General features: G+C 44.3%; 1 protein-coding gene and 1 long non-coding RNA gene across 2 annotated transcripts in view; both read left to right on the top strand.

Moving 5' to 3' along the window:
* The first annotated feature begins 1,007 nt into the window (after positions 1 to 1,007).
* RPS13 (ribosomal protein S13) lies at positions 1,008 to 5,457 on the top strand. Its single transcript, XM_026078997.1, has 6 exons — positions 1,008 to 1,112; positions 1,360 to 1,408; positions 2,719 to 2,797; positions 3,816 to 3,985; positions 4,597 to 4,697; positions 5,379 to 5,457. The coding sequence occupies exons 1-6, from the start codon at positions 1,090 to 1,092 to the stop codon at positions 5,410 to 5,412; spliced, it is 456 nt and encodes a 151-aa protein (XP_025934782.1). The 5' UTR covers positions 1,008 to 1,089; the 3' UTR covers positions 5,413 to 5,457.
* Positions 5,458 to 13,015: 7,558 nt separating this feature from the next.
* Positions 13,016 to 22,050, top strand: part of LOC112972406 — a 33,119-nt gene continuing 24,084 nt past the window's right edge. Inside the window, exon 1 of the long non-coding RNA XR_003255671.1 lies at positions 13,016 to 13,149. This is a non-coding gene — a long non-coding RNA (uncharacterized LOC112972406). The remainder of the gene's footprint in view (positions 13,150 to 22,050) is intronic.

Below are 22,050 nucleotides of genomic sequence, written 5' to 3'. Positions count from 1 at the left end.
CTCTTTGCACTGTTTTCAATCAATTAAGAAAAAAACTGATTGTGTTCCAATAACCTTTTAATGTATTACATACAAAAAAAAAGGGGGGGGGGCAAAAGGAAGATACTAAGCTGGGATGGAAGTTGCTGGTACACTAATTTGTTTGAAAATGTAGTTTAACAGCTTTTTATATCTTGTTTACTTAAAAAAATATATATATATGCAACATGTGACCCGCAGCCAGAAATACACTTGTCTCTCCAGCCTTTGTTTTGATATTTGAGAGTAACTGCTTGCTCTAAGACTTACTCGTTTTCTTTATTAAACCTAACCTAGACCTTTGCACTGAAATTTTTATTACTGCCTTTTTATGAGCTACAGGTACCTGTATCTGGAAGCATGTGTGATCTCTGATAAAAAGTTCTTTGCTCTATTTTTAAAAAAAAGAAGGTTGCGTAGAAATCTCAGTACTCGCCTTAAGGGACTGCTCTTTCTAGGACTCCAGTATGGTCAATTTTCCACTGGGACTTTCCTGGTATTTGCACAATGCGTGTGTTACACAAGCAGCGTTCCCTAGGCCCTCCTTGTGCTCTTTACTCGGACACTGTGACTAGGTAGTGCTATAGGTTCACTGAGAGCAACTTGTTTGCCTCCCTTTGTCTATATATCTGTAAGAACCAAATATTTTAATTAAATGACTAGTTAATAAAGATGTACAACAAGGCCCCTGTACTGTAAATGTGACTCCGTAACTGTCCTGTAAGTACATTAAACACTATTCTGCCATTAAAAAATGAAAGCGTGTTGTTCTTCACTTCCCAGGGGCCCGCTGCTGTTTCCCCCCTCAGCGGCCCGGCGGCGCCAACGGCCGCGCACGCGCGCCCCCCTCAGCGGCCCGGCGGCGCCAAAGGCCGCGCACGCGCGCCCCCTCTCTTCCCCGCGGCGGGCGGCCGCGCGGTGCATGCCGGGCGGAGCTGGGGCAGGGCGGCGCTTCTGATTGGCCGGCGCGGGGGCGCGAGGCGGGGCTGGGCGCAGCGGCGCCCTTTCCGGCGGAAGCGGGAGCAAGGAGGGTGTTGCCTCGCCGAGCTCTCCCTCTTTGCCGCCGCCATCATGGGCCGCATGCACGCACCCGGGTGAGTGCCGCCGCGGGGCTGGGGCGGGCGCTTGGGGGCGCCGCGGGCGGGCGGTGAGCGGCCCTGGGGGCTGCTGGGGCCGCCGCGCGGGGGTGGGGAGCAGGCGCGGTGCTGAGGCGAGGGCGTCGGGCCGGGTCGCCGTTTGCCGGGCGTCAGGAGGCCTGGACGCGGCCCCTCAGGACCCGTGCGTAGCGGGCGGCCTCGCCCGGCTCCTCTCAGCCTGTCGTTCTCTCTTTTTTCTTCGCAGAAAGGGCTTGTCCCAGTCAGCCTTGCCCTACCGACGCAGCGTGCCTACGGTAAGTGGCTGCCCCCGGCGCGCTTGGCGGCCCCGGGTGGCTGTAGTAGGGCTCTCAGCGAACTCCGGTTCTCCGGGCGCAGCCTGGCAGTGCCCGTGAAGAGAAAGCAATACGAAGAGAACAGCTGTGACATCATTCTGAAATACAGAGTGGTAACAGCAGTTACTAAATGTTGCTTAACCTTATGGATTTTAAGATACTGGAAAAGCAAGTATTATTTGCTGGCTGGCTGACTTATTGGGGGGAAAAGTCTGTTTTTCTCTTTGTGCATCCTATTTTTTGGAGACCATGATTTAAATTATTGTGTATTGATGATTTTTAGAGATTAAGTTGCCACCTTCACATTTGAGTTTGGTTTGTCTTTGTGGAATAGACCCACAGTTTTCTTAGCTGTGTCTGTAACAGTATTTGCTAGTCAGAGCCCTAACTTTAGTAATTTCAGTGTGTACTTTTCAGGGGGCAAATTAATTTCACTTAAGGGGCCTATCTATTGGCTGAACCAGTAGCACCTTAATTTAGCTTGCTTTGCAAGACTGTTTCTTGGAGAATCTGTCTGTGGGCAGAAAGGTCAGTTTATGGTATGCATGGAGAAACACACTGAAAAATAGTTAAACAGAAACATGAAATTAATCTACATAGACATAACCAAAAGTAAAATAATATGAAGCTACCTTCAAGTGCTATCAGTGGCTAAAATATTTAATACAGATTAGGATGCTCAAATGATTCTGCTTTTTTGAAAAACCCTGTTATCTGCTTGGTTTTATTTGTGTTCTGTTTTGAGATGTAGTTTACAGAGTACTTTTAAATACATCTTCACTTTTATTTTTCTAGTTCCAAAGCAATTTAAGAAGCTTTTCTAGCTTATTGATAGCTGTGGATTTTCTAGCTTGTTGGTGCTGTCTTTCTCTTAATAATCGTGGAAGCAATGTCTCTGTCAGCACAATTTAACATAGGAGTAACAGAAAAGGCATAGGTCTACCTGAGTAGAGATCCCTTTGTCTTATTTTTAGATCATCAGCTAAGGATAAAACAAAGCACCTAGTTGGAGGCTATATTTGGTGTTTTAAGCAGGGACTTTCTTCCATGCACACCCCCCACACCCCCACCCTACCCCATGTTTAACTAGCACTATGGATTCATACTATCCAAGAAAGTTTCTCAACTCAAAAATATCATTAGAAGTTCTAGATTGTTCTCTCAAGCATTATAAAGCATCTACTTCCAGCACTTATAAAAGGTTTTCATATAGCCAGCCTGTGCTTCTGTATTAAACAATGTTTATCAGTTTGTTCGTTTTTTTTCTTTAGTGGCTGAAGCTTACTTCTGATGATGTAAAGGAACAGATCTACAAGCTGGCTAAAAAAGGCCTGACTCCCTCACAAATTGGTAAGGTTTCTGAATAACTCCCAAAGGGAGGCAAAATACTTTTTCCTGACTATAATATGTCAACTGTTCCCTCAAACTGTGTAAAACAACATGTGAAGGAAATACTCGTTTTGTGATTGTACATATTTATTCACTGTGTGGATACCTCTGGCAATGTAGCAGTTCCCATTCTTGCAAGATCTGTAGTTGATAAAGATGCTGGAAATTATTGTACCATTCTCTTTTAAGAAACTCCGGTCCCCTGTTCTTCTAATTAAGTTGTTCTTTTCAAGCAGAAAGCATGAAGCATCTGTTTAATCTTATAACCCGTCCTTAAGAATGGCCACTAATAGGTATTATGGGGAAGTTTATTTTGCCCTGTTTCTCAGAGGAAAAACTTCTCAAATATCAGCTACCCTAGGTTTAGGAGCTTACTGTACAGCTACCTAATGAATTAGTTCTCAGTGGCTTGGACCCCTTTAAAGTTCCACTTAAGTATGTGTGTGTGCTTTATGTGGTAGCGAGTTCTGCGGTGTAGTTATGTATTGCATGAAAGAATTTTCTTTTCCTTGCATAGTTGTTCTGAGAATATTAGTGGTCTATATGGTTGAGTAAATTCTTTATTTTAGGTGCTTTAAGAGTGACCTGTAGTGTTGCATTTGAAAACATTCTTTTCTAGTTTGATTTTTGCTGTAAACTGTAACTAAAGAGTTCCCTAGTAAAACATTCTAATGGAGCAAACACAAGCTGTGTCTGACAAAAATTTAAATCTTAGGTAGTGTATAAAATCTTTTTTCTCCCAATACCTAATTTTAATAAGTCCTACTGACTGATATTTTAGTTCTTACTATGTTACTTGCCTGAATGTGATGGATGAGTCAGTTGTCTGTTAAATGCTCTGTAGTGAAGTGAAAGGTTTAACCAATATTTAGAGAAAACTTTTCTTGGCTATCTTATGAAACTTTACAACAATAAGAGATAGGAGTTGTTTGTGGGGGATTTTTTTTTTCCCAGTGTGAGTTGTAAATGTTTGTTTCAGGTGTGATCCTGAGGGATTCCCATGGTGTTGCCCAGGTTCGCTTTGTTACTGGCAACAAAATTTTGAGAATCCTTAAATCGAAGGGACTGGCCCCAGACCTTCCAGAAGATCTTTATCACTTGATCAAGAAAGCTGTTGCTGTTCGCAAGCATCTTGAGAGAAACAGAAAGGTGAGTGCTAATTTAACTAGAAACTTTCACTTTCTCACATAATACAATAGTTTCTTTAACTTTTGTTGGATCCAATTTTTAAAATAAACTTTATGCAGCTATTCCTAATAATGTGTGCACATGAGGAGAAAGCCCCCCCGGCTGTATCTGTCCTATTTTGATATCATTCAATTTAAATACTTTCTAATCTTTAATGCTGTCTAGGGTTTTGTGGGTACTTTTTAATTAAAGAACTCAGTTTTATAGAGAAATCAGGTATTTTTCTGTTTTGTAGGGAAAAGAGGCAAGAGAAAAGTGATGAGCCACTCTGTTAACAAAGCCAAGACTCTTAGTGCAGGTCCTGTTAATGGCCACATTTGAGTAAAATTAGGGCTTGGAGGAACTTTTTGGAAAGGGAGAACTGACTTTGTAATTCTCCGTCTTAAAAACGCTGCTTAAACCACATATTTCTAGTTTTATTCCGGATTTACCAAACTCATCAGACTTTGGCAAAGGGAACATGGAGTTTGTAGCACTAGCTGTGGATATCAGACTTTACCAAAGCTCATCTGAAGTGTAGATCATCTAGAACTCAAAGTAGTGCTTGATTGTGATGTAACTTTCTTTTAAAGGATAAAGATGCCAAGTTCCGCCTGATTCTGATTGAAAGCAGAATTCATAGGTTGGCTCGCTACTACAAAACTAAGAGAGTACTTCCACCCAACTGGAAGTAGTAAGTCTTTTCTTCCATTTCATTGCTTTCATAAAGGTCTAGTAAGTGATATGCTGGGGTTGTTATCTAGAGGGTCAAGAACGTGTTATGATGAGGCATATAGGTAAAGCAGACAGTAAAGAATCGATACTTTTGTAGATAGTAACTGATACATTCACAGAAATTACAGCTGACTAAAATGACTGTCACAATACTTAGAAAATACTGTCTCACCAGGTGAAGTAACTATACACTTAGATAATTTTTATAACAATGCAAACTGAAGTCTCTGGTCTCATTCAGGTACCTTTATATTTCATATTGCTTTAAAGATCTATTGAAAGCTGATTCAATAGCTGAGGGAAAAATTAAGTCTAGGCAAATTTAGCCAACATTAGAGAATTCTCTTAGATGTCTGAGTGAACTTCTCTTAGTCTGAAAAGACTTAAGTGCCACTAACCAGATTTTTGAAAACGCTGTTTTGTTCTGTTATCCTAATTATGCCATTCTTGTATTTTAAAAGGAAGGGTGACTTTCCTTTGTCCCACACAAAATTTTAAACAGGTCATGATTAAGCTCAGGACTAGTAGTTAAAGCTTTGAACTGAAACAATATTTTTGGTGACAGCTAGTTTGAAAAACTGCCTCTGTAACTAATATTTTTTCTCTCTCTCTCCCTCTCTTTCTCTCTCTCTTTTTCTAGTGAATCATCAACAGCTTCTGCCCTGGTCGCATAAGAGCTGACTATGACTTACTGAAAGAATAAATTTACGTTAACTAAGCTTTTGTTGTCTCTAAATGGTTGGTGCATAATACTTGCCAGTTTCAGGAAGCTGCATGTAGATAGGCAGTGCTTGGACTGGAGATGAAGTGTTGTTCTGTATTGCTGTCCTTCAGTAGCAAATCATGGTAGTGGTTGTTCCTACTACTCTAGGCCAACTGTACTGTTTGTCTGTGTGCTGAAACTGGATTTTTGATGTGATAGCCTCAAGAAAGAAAAGTGACTTAATCATCCACAGCAAATATATTTTAGTAATATGGGGCCATTCCCTGTGTGTGTCCTGCAGAAAGAACTAGGGAAGATGGTAGTGACAGGAGGAAGGGCTGAAAACTTAGAAAATGTGGAGGACAAAGGATTATGCCAGAGGAGAGGAAAAAGGGAAACAAAATTGGAAAGGTAGGTGGAATTGTTGCAGGTAGTGTGGATCTGCTGTTCTTACAGAACAGGTCCAAAAAGTTTAAGCAGACCTCAGCCAGTTCTAACAGCCTACATGCCTCAAGGTGTGTGTTTATGCTGCTTTGGTGCTCCACAGATCATATCAGGACTCCTTGCTCAGTGGATGGCCGGGCAATAATTTTTTCTACCGTTTCTTAAGTTCCAGCTATTCAAAGGAACTTCCTTTTGGGAATGCTTGGCAACTTTCCAGGCCTTGGGCTCCTGTTGCTTTCCTCCTTAGTAGCCCTTCTCATAATAGGATGGTATTAGTAATTGCTGGTGTAATTTTTAAGTGGTCTTAAGGATGAACTTTGAAATTTGGGTAAATACAACAGTGTAGCTATTTTCAGGTGCTGTGTCTTTACTGAGGTAGTTTTGCTAAAGGATACCGGCTGTTGTACAGTCACAAGTACTGATGATGTACCTCCAGGTTCTGAACAGTAGTGACTTCATAGCAGCACATCTTCGTGCTGAAGAAATGTAGCAAATGGGCTGACACCTTTTGCCTTTTTTAGGAGCGTATTGCAGATGAAGAAGGTCTTACGGAGCTGCTGTGACTATTGCACCTCAATCTTTACTTAGTGTGCTACTTAAATTTTGCCAAATTAAAAAGCATGTAAGTAAATTTAAATTAGACCTAACATTTTTGTGAAGTATAGTAGCACCTCATTAGGTTCTAACCAGCAGAAACTGGTAACTTCCAGATTTAATTTTCAGAAAAACAGGATTCTTCTGCCCTGATCATGAAGCAAATATAGAATTTGTGATGAAGACTGTTTTAAAAGAAAAGCACTGAGCTCAAATTAAATTTCTAAAGTTCTGCTGTCTGGGTCCATCTTAAAAGTAATTACTGGCGTCTATACACTGTTAAAACATTTGCTGTCATTTTTGTCTTTTCAGAAGTAACTGTGGAAGGTTATGGGTTGAAAAAGGGATTTGCCTCTGCATTTGCAGCTGGCATGGCAAAATGGGTTAAGCTTTTTCTTGCAGTTTATTAATAACAACCTCCAGAGTTTATGATGCTGGTAGCTCAAAACTGAGCTCAGATAAGTTCACAGACTTCCTTGTCATGTTTTTAGAAATGTGAATTTTTGCTTCAGTATCGTTTTAGAAACTTGAGACAGAGGAGGATCTTCAGAGCTGGCAATCCTTAAAACGCCTCTTCTACCTGAAGATAGCAGAAGGGTAGTTCTTGCAGAGCTTGAACATAAGCAGCTTTATACAAGTTTCACAGAAACAATTGCCAGATCCTTTTAATGCAGTCATAGCTTTTCTTAAGAGTCCTTGCCAGTGATTTTGCTTCAGTGCTCCTGGTTTTTACCTGCCACACACTTGCAGTGATCTATTAATGAAGTGTTTTGGGACATAGATGCAGAAAACTACTTCATCATATTAACAGAAAAGTTGCCATGAAGTACTGGGTTTGGAGGTATTACCAGCTGAAAAGTGTGGATGCTTGCACTACTTTTTGCTCTGAAGAGAAATAGCTCTATCTAAATAAAGTGCCAGCAGATGGCACTTTGAAACATTGGAGTTTAAAAAAGTTGTTCTCGATTGCAAATAGCGCCACCTAGAGATCAGGTGTCAAAGCTGACAGGGGCTGAGCTGCTGAACAGATGATACAGTAGTACTACAATTTTAAATATATGTGGTACCAGTTGAGACAATGTTTTTAGTCACAAAGCTATTGAAGCTTCTGCAATTCCTGTTTTTTGTGCTGGTGGGGTGGTTCACTCTCAGCCCATTCTGCCCTGTGTCTTCCAGCACTGGTGTCACATTAGCTTGTTAGAAGGGCTGAAAGCAGGCTGCACCATGCTCACGTCATCTTGCCTATCCAGTGGTGCTGAAAGTTGCTGCCCTTGCCAGAAGGAGGGGGGGGGGGGTGTTACAGTGATAGGGTCTGTATCTCACAGGAATGGAGGAGAGGGGGAGTACTGTATAAATATTGTCCTATGCTGTACTTTGTCAGGGATATGACATTATCCAGGGGTGGTTCCTTGACCTGCAGTAAGATTGGATCAGATGGTGAAGGTACTCCTGAGGACAGAGAAAGGGAGAGAGGTGCATACCCCGTTTACTGCCTCTGGAAATCAGCAGTCTCTTGTCAAAGACCTGTAATGGTATCGTGATTGTAATGCATTACGCACATTTCTAGTATTTATATTGCTAAAGATTTCAGTACTGCCCCTCATTAATACAGGCTAGCTTTTAAATAAGCTGTCCACTTCATTTGAGATTTTTATTCCCTTACCCCTTTGATTAGCCAAAGGAGATACAGCACCAGTCTGACTCGTTTGCCCCTGGCTGGGGGCTAAGCAGGCTGGTGCTTTGCTCAGCAGCAGGCATGCCACCGAGGGCAGCTTGCAGCCCTGTGGGAACAGGGAAGTCAAGGTGCTGGCAAGGGGTATATCCTCCTTGCAGAGTGGACCCCTGCAAAGCATGGTCCCGTGCAGTAAATTTGGAGGACGTGGTCTTACAGTGTGTGTTTGAAGGGAGGAGTGTGGGACCAGAGGGAAGCTGCCTTAGCGGCTCCTGTGCAAACATCAGGTAAGTTTACCCACTGGGGCTATGCACCTGGGTGAGTGTCAAAATCCTTCAGAGAGTCTCCTACCATGCAGCTGCTCACCGGGACTGCTGGGGGCCTGTTGGTACCTCTCCCCCAGGCAGCTCAGCCTTGCGATCCAACTGCCCAGGTCTGATGCCAGTTGTGGCTGCTTGAGAGAGTTAGCTGAGCCTTTTCTGCCCTTCTGGGTAAGGGCACTATAACTTCTCTTGGCTGGAGAGATGCAATAAGTCTAGAGTAAGTCCAGATCTGCAAAGAGTTCCCAGAACTGAATTCCTCATATGAGCCAGCATAAACTCTCCCTGCCCCATGGTTAGACCCAGGCACCACCTTGGTCTCGCTCTCCCCAGCGGCCTGGGATGTCCCGTGGGCTTTGGGTCCTGCTCCTCTCTTGCTTTCACTAGTTGCAAAGTCTCTTAGTTTCCTTTGCCTTGGCTTTGTCTTCACAGGCCTACCTTCCTGTTTCTATCTCATTCCCTGCAGCCTTTTCCAAATTTCCAGTGGTGGTCTTTTCTTCCTGCAATATTTGCCCCTCTTCTGGTGGGTACAAGTCTAAATGATTTCCCCCCCCACCATTTCAGTGTAGGCACTTTCCTGTGTCCTGCCAGGGCACGTGTCAGAAAGGAGCAGTCTCCTTTCGTGGACCTTGGCACACAGCCGCCTCCTCTACCATCCCTCTTGGCCCCCCTTGCGCAGTGGGGCCTGCCCCTTCTTTCCACAGCGAGGTGCAGCCACAGGGCCCCCACCTCCACGGCAAGCTGTCGTGCACGGGGCCCCCCTTGGCAGCCCGGCAGCCATGCTGTGCTTTTCTGCTCTGCACCAGGCTTTTTTGCATGGTGAGGTTGGTTCACAAAAGCCTCCCAGTATAGCTGAACCCTTGCCAGCTCCGCAGCTCTCCCGGGGCTGTGGGGTCTGGGGGCAGAGGGTATTTTCACGTGGGCTGACAGCGAGCTGTCGTTGTGGGTTGGCTGCTGAGGCACTCTGCCCTCTCGCAGGGTCCCCCTCACCAGGGTCAGCTGCTGTTTGCTGCAGTGTTAGTGCCACGCTAATAACTAGGGGAACCCTTCCAGAGTTGCTGCTGAGGGTCATGATACAAAGGGAATCATTTTCCATCAAGTCTGAAGCATCAAGTTCCCCACTGAACACAGTACAGTGGTGGGACAAGGACATTCTTCAGGATATAGGTTGGTTTTTCCACCCAAGTTTCCAGTCCCTTCTACTCCAGGTTTTGTCTTGGGAACATGAAACTCTTCCCTCTTTCTTTGGCTTCTGCCTACACCTTTCTTCCTCTTGTTCCAAGTTTCTGCGCTCTCCCCTGACGCACCTGGCTGTGTGTCCAATTTCCTGTTGAGGAAATTTTCCCCTTTTGCTAACCAGTCAAGCCAGTTTTCTTCTGTCCCCTTAGGTGACATGAGTGTAGCTTACCCTGATTTGAGTCAGTGGATATCAGCTAGAGCAGCATCCAAATGTGTGAATGCAACTTCTTGTTCTCTTCACCTCCTTACTTCTGTAGTTCATCCAGGAATGGCAAGTCTGTGAAAGGGAGTCTTTATTCCTTTGGTTACATCAATAGCTGATGATCCCACACGTGATTCCTACCTTAGTTTTTAGGAGAGAGATTGAGAGGTAGCTGTTAAAGATGAGGAAAGATTAACCCTCACAGGGACTGAAGGGAAAACTTTGATACAGTCATATCTGGAGGATGCCTTGAGTGCTAGATATCTGTTCATCCTGAAGGATTTTGTGATATGTAACTGGCTCCCTTGTGGAGGCAAATAAGCCATTTCTAACCCTTATGAATTTTTCTGATCAACAGTTCTACTTACTTCTATGAAATATAGGTAACTTTTCTTCTAGTAATTAATTTCAGGTAAGGAAACTTAAACACCAATTATTCTGCTGTTACTTGATTACTGCCACTGGAAATGTTAAACTTCTGTACATGAAAGGGGAGGAGCCAAGCCATAGCAACAACAATCACAAAAGACAAAAACTTCATGGGATTTATAAATGTACAGCTGCCAAGGTATGCTCCTCTGCTTTTTCTGGAAAATAGAGCTTCTAAAATGTGTTTGCAGTTGTAGTTTCTGCCAGTAAGCTTTCTGCAGTTTTCAACTCAATCATTGCATGTGAGTTAATGCCAAATAGCAAAATGTGAATGAAGCATAATTCTGATTTTTCTGAGGGAAGGGTGGAAGGAATTGATATAATTTTTCGTGACTAGATAGAGAGGTCCCATCTGCAAATCTGAGAACTTGCCACCAAAGCTCTTAATCTCCTCATCCCCAGCAAAAGGTTTGCATTTTGCTCCTTCTACCGTTAGCACCGTTAGCACTTTCAGACTGCAGGTTGTGTCCCCCCCCCGTTTTCAGTGTCACAGCTCGTGGGGGGGGGGGAACATAGTTAAAAAGCACTGCACGTGTTTCTCAATACTCACGGGCCTATTTCTGTCCCTGTTCCTGCTTAAAGAAGAGTAGAACCTACTGAATTCACCAAGGGCAGGTTTGGTAACCCCTCAACTCTGGGATAGATGGTGTTTCTGGTTTAGGCTGATGCTGCTTCGTGTTCATGCAGCTGTTTTGTTTCCTTTTCAATGCTGGAATCAAGCTAGAGGAAAAAATGTGCTCTGCTGCTGGGAAGTCCCTTCAGTAACTCGCCATTATTTGCATGACAATACGTTGTCTTGCCTTGGCAACCTCCCTCAGCCAGCACATGCCTTGGCAACAGGAAATGGTTCAACAGTGTTCACTGCACGAATGGGTTGTCTGTGAATGTCCTTTTCTTGCTTCCCAAGAATTTCTAGACATGTTTGCCTTCTGGTTAGAAATCTATAACCCTTGTATTGAACAGTGTTGCTGACTAGTGCAAGTTCTTTCCTTCCACCAGCAGGATTTATTAAAGACGTTAAGCAACACAGATTTAGTAGCTGGAGTTTCATCACTGTAAAAAGTTAATGGCATTGCAATATGTTTTGGGTATGACAATAAATGGCAACATAGTCCGTCAGGACTTGGTAGCCAGAGTAAAAATACCGTGAGTTAATTCCTGGGGGGTTGCTCAGTGCTTGGGATGAAAGGAAGTGAAGTACGTACAGCCTGTTACATTAACCTGTGAGCTTGAAATACTGTGTGGCAAATAATTACATTGGCTGTGCCTGAGGCAGGAGGTGTACCTGCATTAAAAGATCACCTGAGTTTTCTAGTGAGTGCTGGTTTTACAGGCTAATATTTTATTCTCTTTGTGGCTGCTCGCTCAAGACCCCTTTTCAGGTCAGAACTTCTTCAGAGCCAGGAAGCGGCTTTCAAGTTTAGTGCAGCTGTCAAGGATCAATCTCTCTTGCAGCTCCTTCAAGTTCTTTATGATGCAGATGAATAATTTCCATAGATCCTTATCCCTATATTATGCTGGAGTGGGAAGAGGGTGACTGGGGTTTTGAACTGAAGAAGCTGTTGACTGACTGGGTGAAATAACCAGTGAGAGCCATTAAAGTTTGTTCAGGTTAAGTGAACTTTGGGAAGGATCCAGATCTCATAGGATCAGTTCTGGTGGGGAAAGCGTTTGGGATTTTGAGGAAAGGGGATGGAAAAAGTATCTCTCTTATACATTAGTGGACAATGAGGCACATCCAAAACTGGAGTGAAATTCAGGCTGTAAAAGAAGTTGCTCCTTCCTCCCTTTTTTCTGTAAACAATGAAAAACTGCGGCATCTTTTCATTAAAATAAAGTTCATCCCATCTTGCTCAGCTCTGACAAAATAGCCTTGGCAAAACTAGGACTGTAGAGTGATAACTTTCCAGAAGTTGCTCATATAATAATACCTGGTGTCTGTGCTGGGCGTTCCCTTTACATCTCAAATTAGTGCTAACGATCTCTCCTTCATTGGAGTGATTCCTGATAACTTTCTCCAGCAGTAGAACTGGATCTAGGTTCTTTCTCCTGAGTGTTTTGCCATTCGATTGCACTGTATCCAGAAAGCATTACAAGAGTAATATCTAAAAATAATATTTCTGTAGCACCAATTAAGGAAGGGTTTCAGAAACCTGTAAGAGTAACAGTTAAGCCCCCCGTAACAATCCTGTTATGTACAGAAAGGCATTTTCAGTGTTTCAGGGGTCCCAAATTCCCAGTGCTGCTATTACATTTGTGAGTGTGGCAGTGTTGTATGTAATGACCACCAGTAGGCAGTTGCTGGAGAAAGTGTTTGGTTTTTTGGAATTCACCAAATGTGAATGTTACAGCTTTGATGTTGCCGTTTCTATTTCTCCCTCTGCCCCCCCCCCTTTTTTTTCCTCTTCTATATGATTATAGCCTTTTTCTAGCTGCTTTTGAGAAGGTGGAAGGGTATGTTGGGAGGGTATGTGAGTACTCCAGATAATGTCTGTGTTAAAGGAAAGGAATCCTTTCACAATTAGAGACTCAGGGGAGAGTTGTACTTCATTGCTGTTTGTGTCGTAATAGGTGACACTTACTGCTTCCCTCTGCAAAATGTTTCATTGATAAGCTATCTCTTACGTAGTACTTTTGATGCATAAATCAAAATGCTTTGTATGGGACTATAGTACCACTATCCCTCACCCTTTACAGGGAACCAGAGGCACAAAGCGCTGATGCAGCTTGCTAGAGGCTACCCAACAGGGCAGTAGGAGAGCTAGGAACGAACCTCAGATGTCCTGAATCCCAGCGCCTGTCCTACCTGTGAGTTCATACTGTAATACATTTACATTTTCAACAAAAATGGATGTTCATGTGCAAATGGCATATGTAGAGAGAGGTGTACAGCTGAGCGTGAGACGGTCTGCAGAGGCATTTCGGGGGCCAAACCATGGCACTTACTTCTCACACAGGGTACCACAGTGCGACTCTCACAGCGGACAAAAGTGGCCAGTTATCAATTCCCCTTTTTTCCACTGGCGTAAGTGCAAGGCTGAAAGCGGAGGGAGCAATTCCTCAAATCTTCCTGCCCAGAGGGAGCCCAGCCTGGCTTCCTATCTTGACAGTGCACCTGGGAAGTGGAGCCAAATTTTGGCTCGGAGCTTTGTCTACATGACTGATCTCCTGTGGGACCTGTAGCTCCATGCTTCGGCCAGCTCAGAAGAGGTCCTGGTGTGGTCTCCTATTGTTGTCTTGTCCTTCTGCATATGGCAACTTTGGGTGTAGCGAAGGAGGATACTTAAAGCAGGAAAAGTTAGGTGTTTGGCCACACTGTGCAGCTGAGACACTGTCACTTGCGACTTTTGAAACCTCTTGACTTATAGGTTCAGTGGTAAAATACTGCACAGTAACCCCCCCTACCCCAGTTTAGCTGCTGAAGACACAGGGTCCCTCTCAAATCGTAGGCAGAGCCTACACTTGTTGCAGTGGTCTCTGGAAATGTTCGATTTATGCCTTCCCCTCTTAGTAAGCGCCAGTACCTTCTGCAGCTGTGGAATAAAACTCTGAGGATCACAAATTGGTCTAGTAAGAGATCCTATTTCAGAAAAGGATTCCTGCCAACCTTCCTTTGATCTGACCAAACTAGTAGGCCACCTGAGCACTTTAATGAGATTGTTATTTAAGAAAACCAATCGTCCTGCTGCAGTGTTTGGTTTTAAACAGCAATTAGGTTTTTCTCAACAAAATTGAAAAGCTTGTCTGAAAGCAGCTGTAATCAGAAACGTCATACTGTGGATATCGATGATAGCTATAGTTAACAGAACAGAGGCTTTGATTTCAGTTCATCACAACGATAGATAATCCCATGGCATACAGCAGTTTAGCACTGTTTCTGTAGCCTGCAGTTTGGGTCGAGAGTACTTTTTCTCTGAAAGAGCACATGGTACCTTTAGTGTTTGCGTTGTTTGGTCTTCATTATGAAAAAACTGAGTGAAGGTGTCCTAGATGCAATAGATGTGTGGTGTTAAAGTACCTTGAAATTAAAAACTAGTTGAATAACACCTTGTATATATACCTAACTCTTCTATTTTGAGGTTTTCAGGTTGTTTCACTGTGGCTGCAATTCAACAAAGCAATTATGCATCTGCTTAGTTTTAAGTTGTCTCTGTTATTCCTATCTTGTTACCTATAGACTCATATTGATTTTTTTTTTCATTCGCGTGTACTACATGGTCACCAATCATGTTAAACTGGAGTATTTTGTCTGTCCTTTACTCTTTGGGGAAGGAGTTGGTAAAGTGAAAAGTCATTTAGGGTGATGAACCTAAGGCTTAGCTAAAGATACCAGACCAGTGTTGCATGTGTGCCAGCCAGTCTTAAAATGCAGAGCCTTTATTAGAATAATCTGAGTAATTAGCCTTTCTCCTTGCATCCTGACTTCTGATCCTTAAACATTTGAGAGGACAAGTTATTAGCAGTGACCGAAAGCGAGTCCCGTTAGCACCAGAGTACAGAGCAGATGCAAGCACCAGATGCTTCAGCATCCCCAGGTGGAGCATGAGCACCCTGCAAGTGAAGGCGTGACTGAGGTGCGGACGTGTGTGCTTTTGGCTCTGCTCTAGCTCTGTTAGGAAGCACTGATGAGGCCCTGGGGTGCTGCCAGGGGGTGCAGCCTGCCTTGCTTCGTTGTTACAGCTGTGGTTACTCGGGCTAGTTAGATTCAAGCACACAATGTCCATCACTGCCTGTATTAAATTGCAGGCACCTTCCTTTGAGGGGGAGAAAGGGGGAAAGGGTTTTAAAACCTAGGGCATTTGCCTCAGTTTTCCAGATATGGGAATGGGCTGCCTCCCTATCTGCTGCCGGGCTGGCTCTTGATGATGGGTGGCTTCCCCAATTCATGGCCTAAGAAGAGCCAAATACATCACCTATGTTGATGTGAGCTTTAACTCATCTCAATCTAGAGGTGAAGATGATCATGTGAAGAAAAATGGCTCCGTATCTGTGCACTTTGGATATGTTCCTGCCCAACAGCCTGCAAGGCTCTTTTCAGTGAACTGATCCTGTTCCCCCCGACTCTCTCATTTCCCTGTCACTCTGCACGTAAGATACAAACTTCTTATTAGCTGTGTAGGATGCAGTTTACTATTAGAGCTAAGTTCATGTTTTAGCCTGCTGCTGTTGGAAGTGCAATCCGGCCTGTAGTTGCACGCCTTGCTCCCTCCCACATCTTCTGATGCATTGAACCCAATGCTGGGCTGGAGGATGGATCTCAGGCTGGTCTGGTCGCAGCAGGGGTTTTCTGCTGGATGAGTCTTGTGAAGCAACTCACTCTTCAGGCACTAGAGCTGACACAAGGAAAGAGGCAGGAGTGGACGGCAGAGGAGGAGCCGTTTCAGGAACAGCTGCATGTTCAATGCTCTTTTCAGTCATGCCAGCTGTAGAGCGGAGCCTCACCTGGCAGCTGGCTCGAGGCAGCACAGAAGTGAGCGAGTGCACGGGCCACGTAGCGCTCTCCGTGCTGGGGGAGGCTTGACACACCAGCGGGCCCTCGGTCCGTGTTCAGCTGGCATGGTGAGCCCAGCAGATCTGGGAAAGTCTGTTTGTGATGAGTTCTTCTGGCCTCAGTAGCAGGAGGCCACTACCACCAGTGTCTCTTCTGGGAGACTCTTCTCCTCCCTGCTTTGCGCCCCACGTGTCTGTGACAAAAAGGGAATAAAGCCACCAGAAATGAGTTGTGGGCTGCAGGCTTTGCCCTAGCGGGCTGTGTGTGGCCACACAGGCCACGCTGAGCAGCTTTGTGGGGGGGGGGAGGCAAGGAGCCCCAGAAAACTAGGGAATTAGGACAATTAGTTTTATATCTAGCAATGCCATAGTTGCACTCAGGTGGGTCCCAGAGTGCCCCTGGGATTTCTCAGTAGAGTGGTATTTTCCCCTGTGTTTGACTGTTCAAATGCTTCCTCCCTCGTTCCCGAGTTACCCTGAGCTTTTCTTGTGTTAGAGGTAGCTCTTTATTCTTCACCCTGTGGGGTAATTGAGCAGACACTGGTTTTGCTTTTATTTTTTTCCTTTCATATTTTTTGTCTTTCAAAAGTATACCAAACTTTGGTCATCTTTAAAATGAACTTTTAAGAACCATAATTCTTTTAAAGCTCAAACTGCAAAGGCAAGACCCAAACTGCACTGTGCTCTGTGGAGAATTATGAGTGTGTTAAAGCTGCAGTTTCTGCTCTTAATAAAATAACTGTCTAGCGATAAAGACATCTCTCTTGGAAGCAGCTTTCTTCGGTTCCCTCTTTCTGAGGGGGGGATGATGTTAATAATTCAGTATGTGTAAGAGAAGCCTTGAAAGGGAGATGAAGAAGACACTTTGTGTCCTGACCAATAAGGCGGATGCTTTAAGTTTAACTTCCCTTGCTAAATACAATCCATGGTCTGTTGTCAGGCTGTGGTGTGGCCTCAATAACTCCGGAGCATTAAGTGCAGCTAGATCACGCTGCCTCAGGGAACCTGAGAGAGGACAGCGCTGTGTGTCAAGTGCTAGGCCTTTGAGCAGTTTGTCTTAACTTTTTAGATTAATTTATCCAACCCCCTGGAAAAGCCTTTTACTATTGCACTGTATGTTATATTGCCTTTTTTCTGGTAAGTAAGGAGTAATCGGAGAAGGCAATGGGAGCAGTAGCTTTTGCATGGCAGTAATTACCTTGGGCTTCGGTACAGAGGCCTCTTAACTACTGCTCAGACCAAATCGTTGTGTTTAATCCCTCGTATACCGTCCCTCCTTGGGAGCTGCAGAAGGGTCCATTCTTTGGCCTGAGCCACATGTGAGATGCCAGAGCTTCTGGATACTCATACGTAAATACAGCCTAAAAGATAAAGTTTTTGTGGTGCATCTTGAATTATGCATTGAACCAGTGCAGGACTTACCTTCGCTCTTAAAGGAAACTTTGTTGGGAGATTGTGATGGCCAGCGGTTAAAACAAAAGCCTGGGCTTAGCTGCTCGTTCGGTTCTGCCTCGTGGTTCAGCATTGAGCTGGTAGTTTAGTGTTGAGCCTTTGAAAACAGTTTTACATTTTGATGAGGTGTTTCTTTGTTTCCTTAAGGTCAGCTCTGCCAAAATAGCCTCCACATAATCATTGTCCAGTTTGGGGGCTGAATGAGCACCTGGGAGGTCCCTATGGGTGTGAGTAGCTAGTGGCTTAACTTCTGCTCTCAGAACATACTGGCGTGCCTTTGTTGAAATGAGGCTGTTTTGTCACCCACACTTCTTGGTTTCTTCTTAAATTCTGGATGTAGAGGTACAGGCACGAAAATGTAGAATATTGGTTAAGAGCCTTTTGGCTCCTATTATTTAGTTTGTCCTTGGATTGGCCCACTCCTCATTACTGTCTGGTAACTATTGCTATTATTCTTGTTTAATGAGATAATTCAAATAATCTCATTTCACTTTCACAGATCATTAGGTCCAACACGCTTATTAATAAGGCATTTGTGAGCTCTTTATGTCCACTCAGCTGTTTTCAGTCCTTCTCCTATCTTCTATGAAGGAGGAAAGAGACGTGCTGAGCTTTTGTAGTTGAATACATTTCTTCAAAGTATTAGTGCTTGTCACTATATATTGTTTAAACACAGTTTCTTTGTGTTAAATGGAGTAATAAAAAAGTTGTACATCTTGGATAGAGGTGTTGACTGTGCTAGTGAAACAGCAGCCCTCACAAAGAGGGAGCTGCTGCAGTTCCTCCCCTGCTGAGAAGGGTCACCTTTCCCATGCAGGCGGTAATGCGCAGCAGATGCAGGGTTATTTCGCTCCACTGACAGCAGGATGAAAGAGAGCAGGGACGTTCTCATGCCTGTTTTGCAATGACAATCGCAGGCAAGGAAGCACTACGGGGACCATCTACTTCGTTGCTTCGCGATCTTTCTAGCCAGTGTATTCCTTCAGCCAATTACACGTTCTTCCTGCGTCTCCCCAGAGTGTGTCGGTCACAGACGCATACCCCATGCCTCATTTGCTGTTTTTAAGGTTTTTTTGTGGGTGAGATGAAGCCTCAGAAGCAGGGAGTGCAGATCAGGTACATCTGGCAGGGAGCAGAGGTATGCCCTTGGTTAAAATGCTTGCAGAATCCTGTTACCCCACGCGTTTCCTGGGGATACTAACACCTGCAAATGCTCTCTAATGCTCTGGTTTGGATTCTGCTTTTGTTTAGAGCCAGTAGAGGGGTGTTCAGCTGTTGGCATGTTTGGGGGGGACAATGTCATTTAAAATGATGAGAATTCTCCAAAAACTTGAAACAACTGGGTATGCGTGGCCGTGCTTTTATGCCAACAATGAAAAAAAAATTTTCCAGTTTCCATGCACACAGATAGAAGTAAATGCAAAGAGTAATGGATGCTATGCTGCTTTCTTTAGTGACCTATAACTGTGGAAGATGTGTGCTGTTCTGTTTCTGTCAGCGGACTACTAACTGTGACAGTCCTACCATTGAAACTGTCACAATTTGTCACTGTGCTTCAAAGATAGGCTTCCACTGCTGACTCCAAGCAGCAATCAGACAGTGAAATGACAAAAGAAAAAGGGTTAGGAAAAAAAATCAAACCTTTTTAGTCTTTAAACAAACTGGAATGGGCTGTCCAAGCAGCCAAGGGTGCTCTCTGTTTTGGGAGAGACTCTTCTCCCTGCTACGTGACCCACGTATGTCTGTGAAATAAGGGGCTGCTAGAAGCCGGCTGTGGGCTGGAGCAAGCCATGTATGGCACATGGGCCACTGCCCACAGCTCCTCTAAAGCTGAAACTTGCTACAAAGGCAAGATCCAAATCACACTGTACTCGATGGCTGGTGAACTGTCCATCCAGTGAAGCAATTTTTCACCAGAAAAACTCTTACCTGCTCTACTGATGATCCTCTGGGCCTGTCTTCCCTGCTGCAGTGCTTTGAAGTTCAGCTCAAAGCCCTGCCTCTAATGTAGCCTGCATTCACATGCAAAAGTCTTTAGCCTGATTAAGTGCTAGCCCTTGGTAAGGAAATATGCCTTGAGGCTTGCTTGGGGCTGCAGTGAGGACACAGGCTGGGGATTTCCTATTTGATAAGTGCTGCTTAAGCAGGATTTAGCAGTCTGCACCTCAGGCCCTTGCTCCTACCCACCTGTTGCCTTTTCTATAGTGTCAGCAGGGTTACTGGTGCAGCAGGGTGGTAAACTGGAGCAAGAACCGATACAGTTGAGGAAGAAAAAAAAACTGTAAAACATTTCTGAGATTTATTTGGTTGGCGCTTTTTTTTTTTTTTTTTAGCCAGTTCTCTCTGGTCTGGTTTACCATGTAGCTACACAAACAGCTATGTCAGTGGAGCAAAGGTAAGAACAAGCGGCCAAAAAGGGGCAGGGATTGCATGAGGTTACATTTCCGTGTTTGGTGGCAGGGCCAGCAGCAGCAGTGAGTTATTCTGGACGCTGTCTGCATTTACATTACAGTGTTGTCAGCTGGGTTAGGCTGACGCAGCTGGCTGCAGGGTTGCGCTCCAGAAGCAAGTGGAGCAGCATCCTAGCACAATGGTGTGCACTGCTGCCGATGCAAACCTCCGCGCCAGCCACGCTGCTGCGTGGTGCAGCCTGGGCATGGTTTCTGGCTCTCCTCACACACTGGCTGGAAGAGAAGGGAATGAGCTTAAGGGTGGAAAATCTGAGCTAACACTGCAGTGGGAACAGGTCCTTTACCTCAGATATCACTGACGGACTGCTCTGCCCTCTCAAACCTCTGACTTGGCTGTCCTTTAACAGCAGCTGAACTTCCCCTGACACAGACTACAACAGGGAAAATTAATTGCTCTGTAATGACAAGCCTCCTCTCAGGAACTGGCCTTCTGTTCTGTATAAATGGGGAGCAATCTGTAGCCCATCAACAGACCTCTCCTTTGGGGAGACAGCCTTGCAATTCTCAAATTCCCCTTTATGCTACTGACTTGGCATCTGTGTGAGACGTCTCTTCTTACCTCAAGATTTGTTACATTGCTGCACATTTTTTTTCTTTTAATTAATTTCTTTCATCTCTGTCAGGATACTAGATAATTAAATGCTTCAGTATCTTGTCATAAAAATGCCACTTTTCAGAGGAACTGTCTTAATGAGCCTGTTTTTCAGTATGGCAGAGGCTCATTTATTAGTCCAGTGTATATTTTTAGAGCATGGCATCATTCAGAAAAGCCCATTAGATTGTTATACAAGTGGCTGAATCAGCAAAGTGTATCTGCTGCTCTCCTGTCAAAGCAATAACGTTAACATTATCAAAGTGATTAAAAGCCATTCATTCATTTTGCATTTGAGTTGACAAGTTCATTCCTGTAGAGGCATACAGTATGAAGCTGTAAGAAAAGAAATCTAATAGGTCTTCATATCTCTCAACCTAAAGATCTACCAATGTGTGACAGATGCAATCAAAATATGACAATTGACTGAAATATTGGATGCCTGTGCTCTGTCATGTGGCAGGCTGTCACTGGCAAAGCAGAATGATTCTCAGCCTGGGACCCTTTTCGAAGGATGTGCTTCTTTATGCTGTGAGTTAAATAAGCTGTGTGCGCTTGAACAGGGCAGGGAGGTCTGTGAGGGGCATCGTCCTTTGCCTCTGGGTCACCACCCTGGGGTTTCAGAACAGCCAAAGTGCTGCTGGTCTCTCCTTCGGCAGGTGGACAGGGCGCATTTGACCAGCGGGTGCCACAGCTCTTGGGTCCCCTGTGAGAGCTGTCGGCAATTGGGTGTTTTAGATTCATTTCTTGACCTTGTTGGGGGGGTGTTGTAAGTGCAGTGTTCTTCCATATTAAGAGCAGAAGTTACAGGAAGGATAGGCAAGCGTTGACATTTCTGTCCTGTGCACTCAGCTTTTTTGGAGAGGTCATGACAGCAAGGTTTGGTTCCCAGGGACTGTTCCTGGGGAAACTGCTCGGTGCAATATATGCAAATCCTTTCTGTGGTAGGGTGTAATTGTAAAATGCATGAAAATGAGAAGAGCAGTCCGTATGTCTGCGACTTGAGTTCATGTTGTGACTTAAGTGAACTGTGCCCCTCATTAGTCTGCAGGGTGTTCAGTTGCTGGACAACACCATATGAGCTCCGTGCTCCCTCTCCGCAGCTGGGAATTCGGACTATCAGCACTCTGCACCAGGGCGTGTGTGATGTGATCATACCTACTTCATTCTGATCAGTAAATGAATGTGTTCAATTTTATCCCCTAAAACACAATTATGAGTACATATGTTTAGATCCCTTTATTTCCTGTTGTAGGTTGGCCTGGCTCCACTGATTTCAATGTGACCATTATGTATTGATTTATTTTTATGCCACGTGTCTGCTCTGGCAAAGTATCACAGACACTGTAGATTTGCTTTAAATGAATGTCTTGTGATTGCGCCTGTATGAATTTGAGTGTCAGACTTTATGCTCTGTGTGCTTGTGCATGTCTGTTCAAGCAATATTTGCTCTTTTGATGGATATTATGCCTGCTACGCAATTGCATTTATTCTTTCCCTACCAAGATGAAATAAAACAACACTATTTAGTTCGGCCTTTTTAACATTCGTGCTGATCCAGAGAAGAGTTTCTTCAGCCGTTTTTATAGGAAACGGTAAGCAGGGCATCAGAGGCATTTTCAGAGCCCATGAAGATAAAAATTTCGTGGAGTTCAGTATCCTGCGAGGAGGCAGCAGGGCACCAAGTAGGATCGCAACCCTGGA

Source organism: Apteryx rowi, unplaced genomic scaffold (assembly GCF_003343035.1).
Source record: "Apteryx rowi isolate R43461 unplaced genomic scaffold, aptRow1 scaffold_49, whole genome shotgun sequence".
Taxonomy (NCBI): Eukaryota; Metazoa; Chordata; class Aves; order Apterygiformes; family Apterygidae; genus Apteryx; species Apteryx rowi.
The sequence above is the reverse complement of the archived record's forward strand: the minus strand, read 5'-3'. Positions and strand labels throughout refer to the sequence as shown.

Excerpts from the sequence above, each read along its gene's own strand:
- RPS13 (XM_026078997.1), top strand. The coding sequence starts at position 1,090 with ATGGGCCGCATGCACGCACCCGG. Across the intron at positions 1,113-1,359 it reads GGCCGCATGCACGCACCCGG|AAAGGGCTTGTCCCAGTCAG; the intron begins GTGAGTGCCGCC and ends TTTTCTTCGCAG. Across the intron at positions 2,798-3,815 it reads CCTGACTCCCTCACAAATTG|GTGTGATCCTGAGGGATTCC; the intron begins GTAAGGTTTCTG and ends TGTTTGTTTCAG.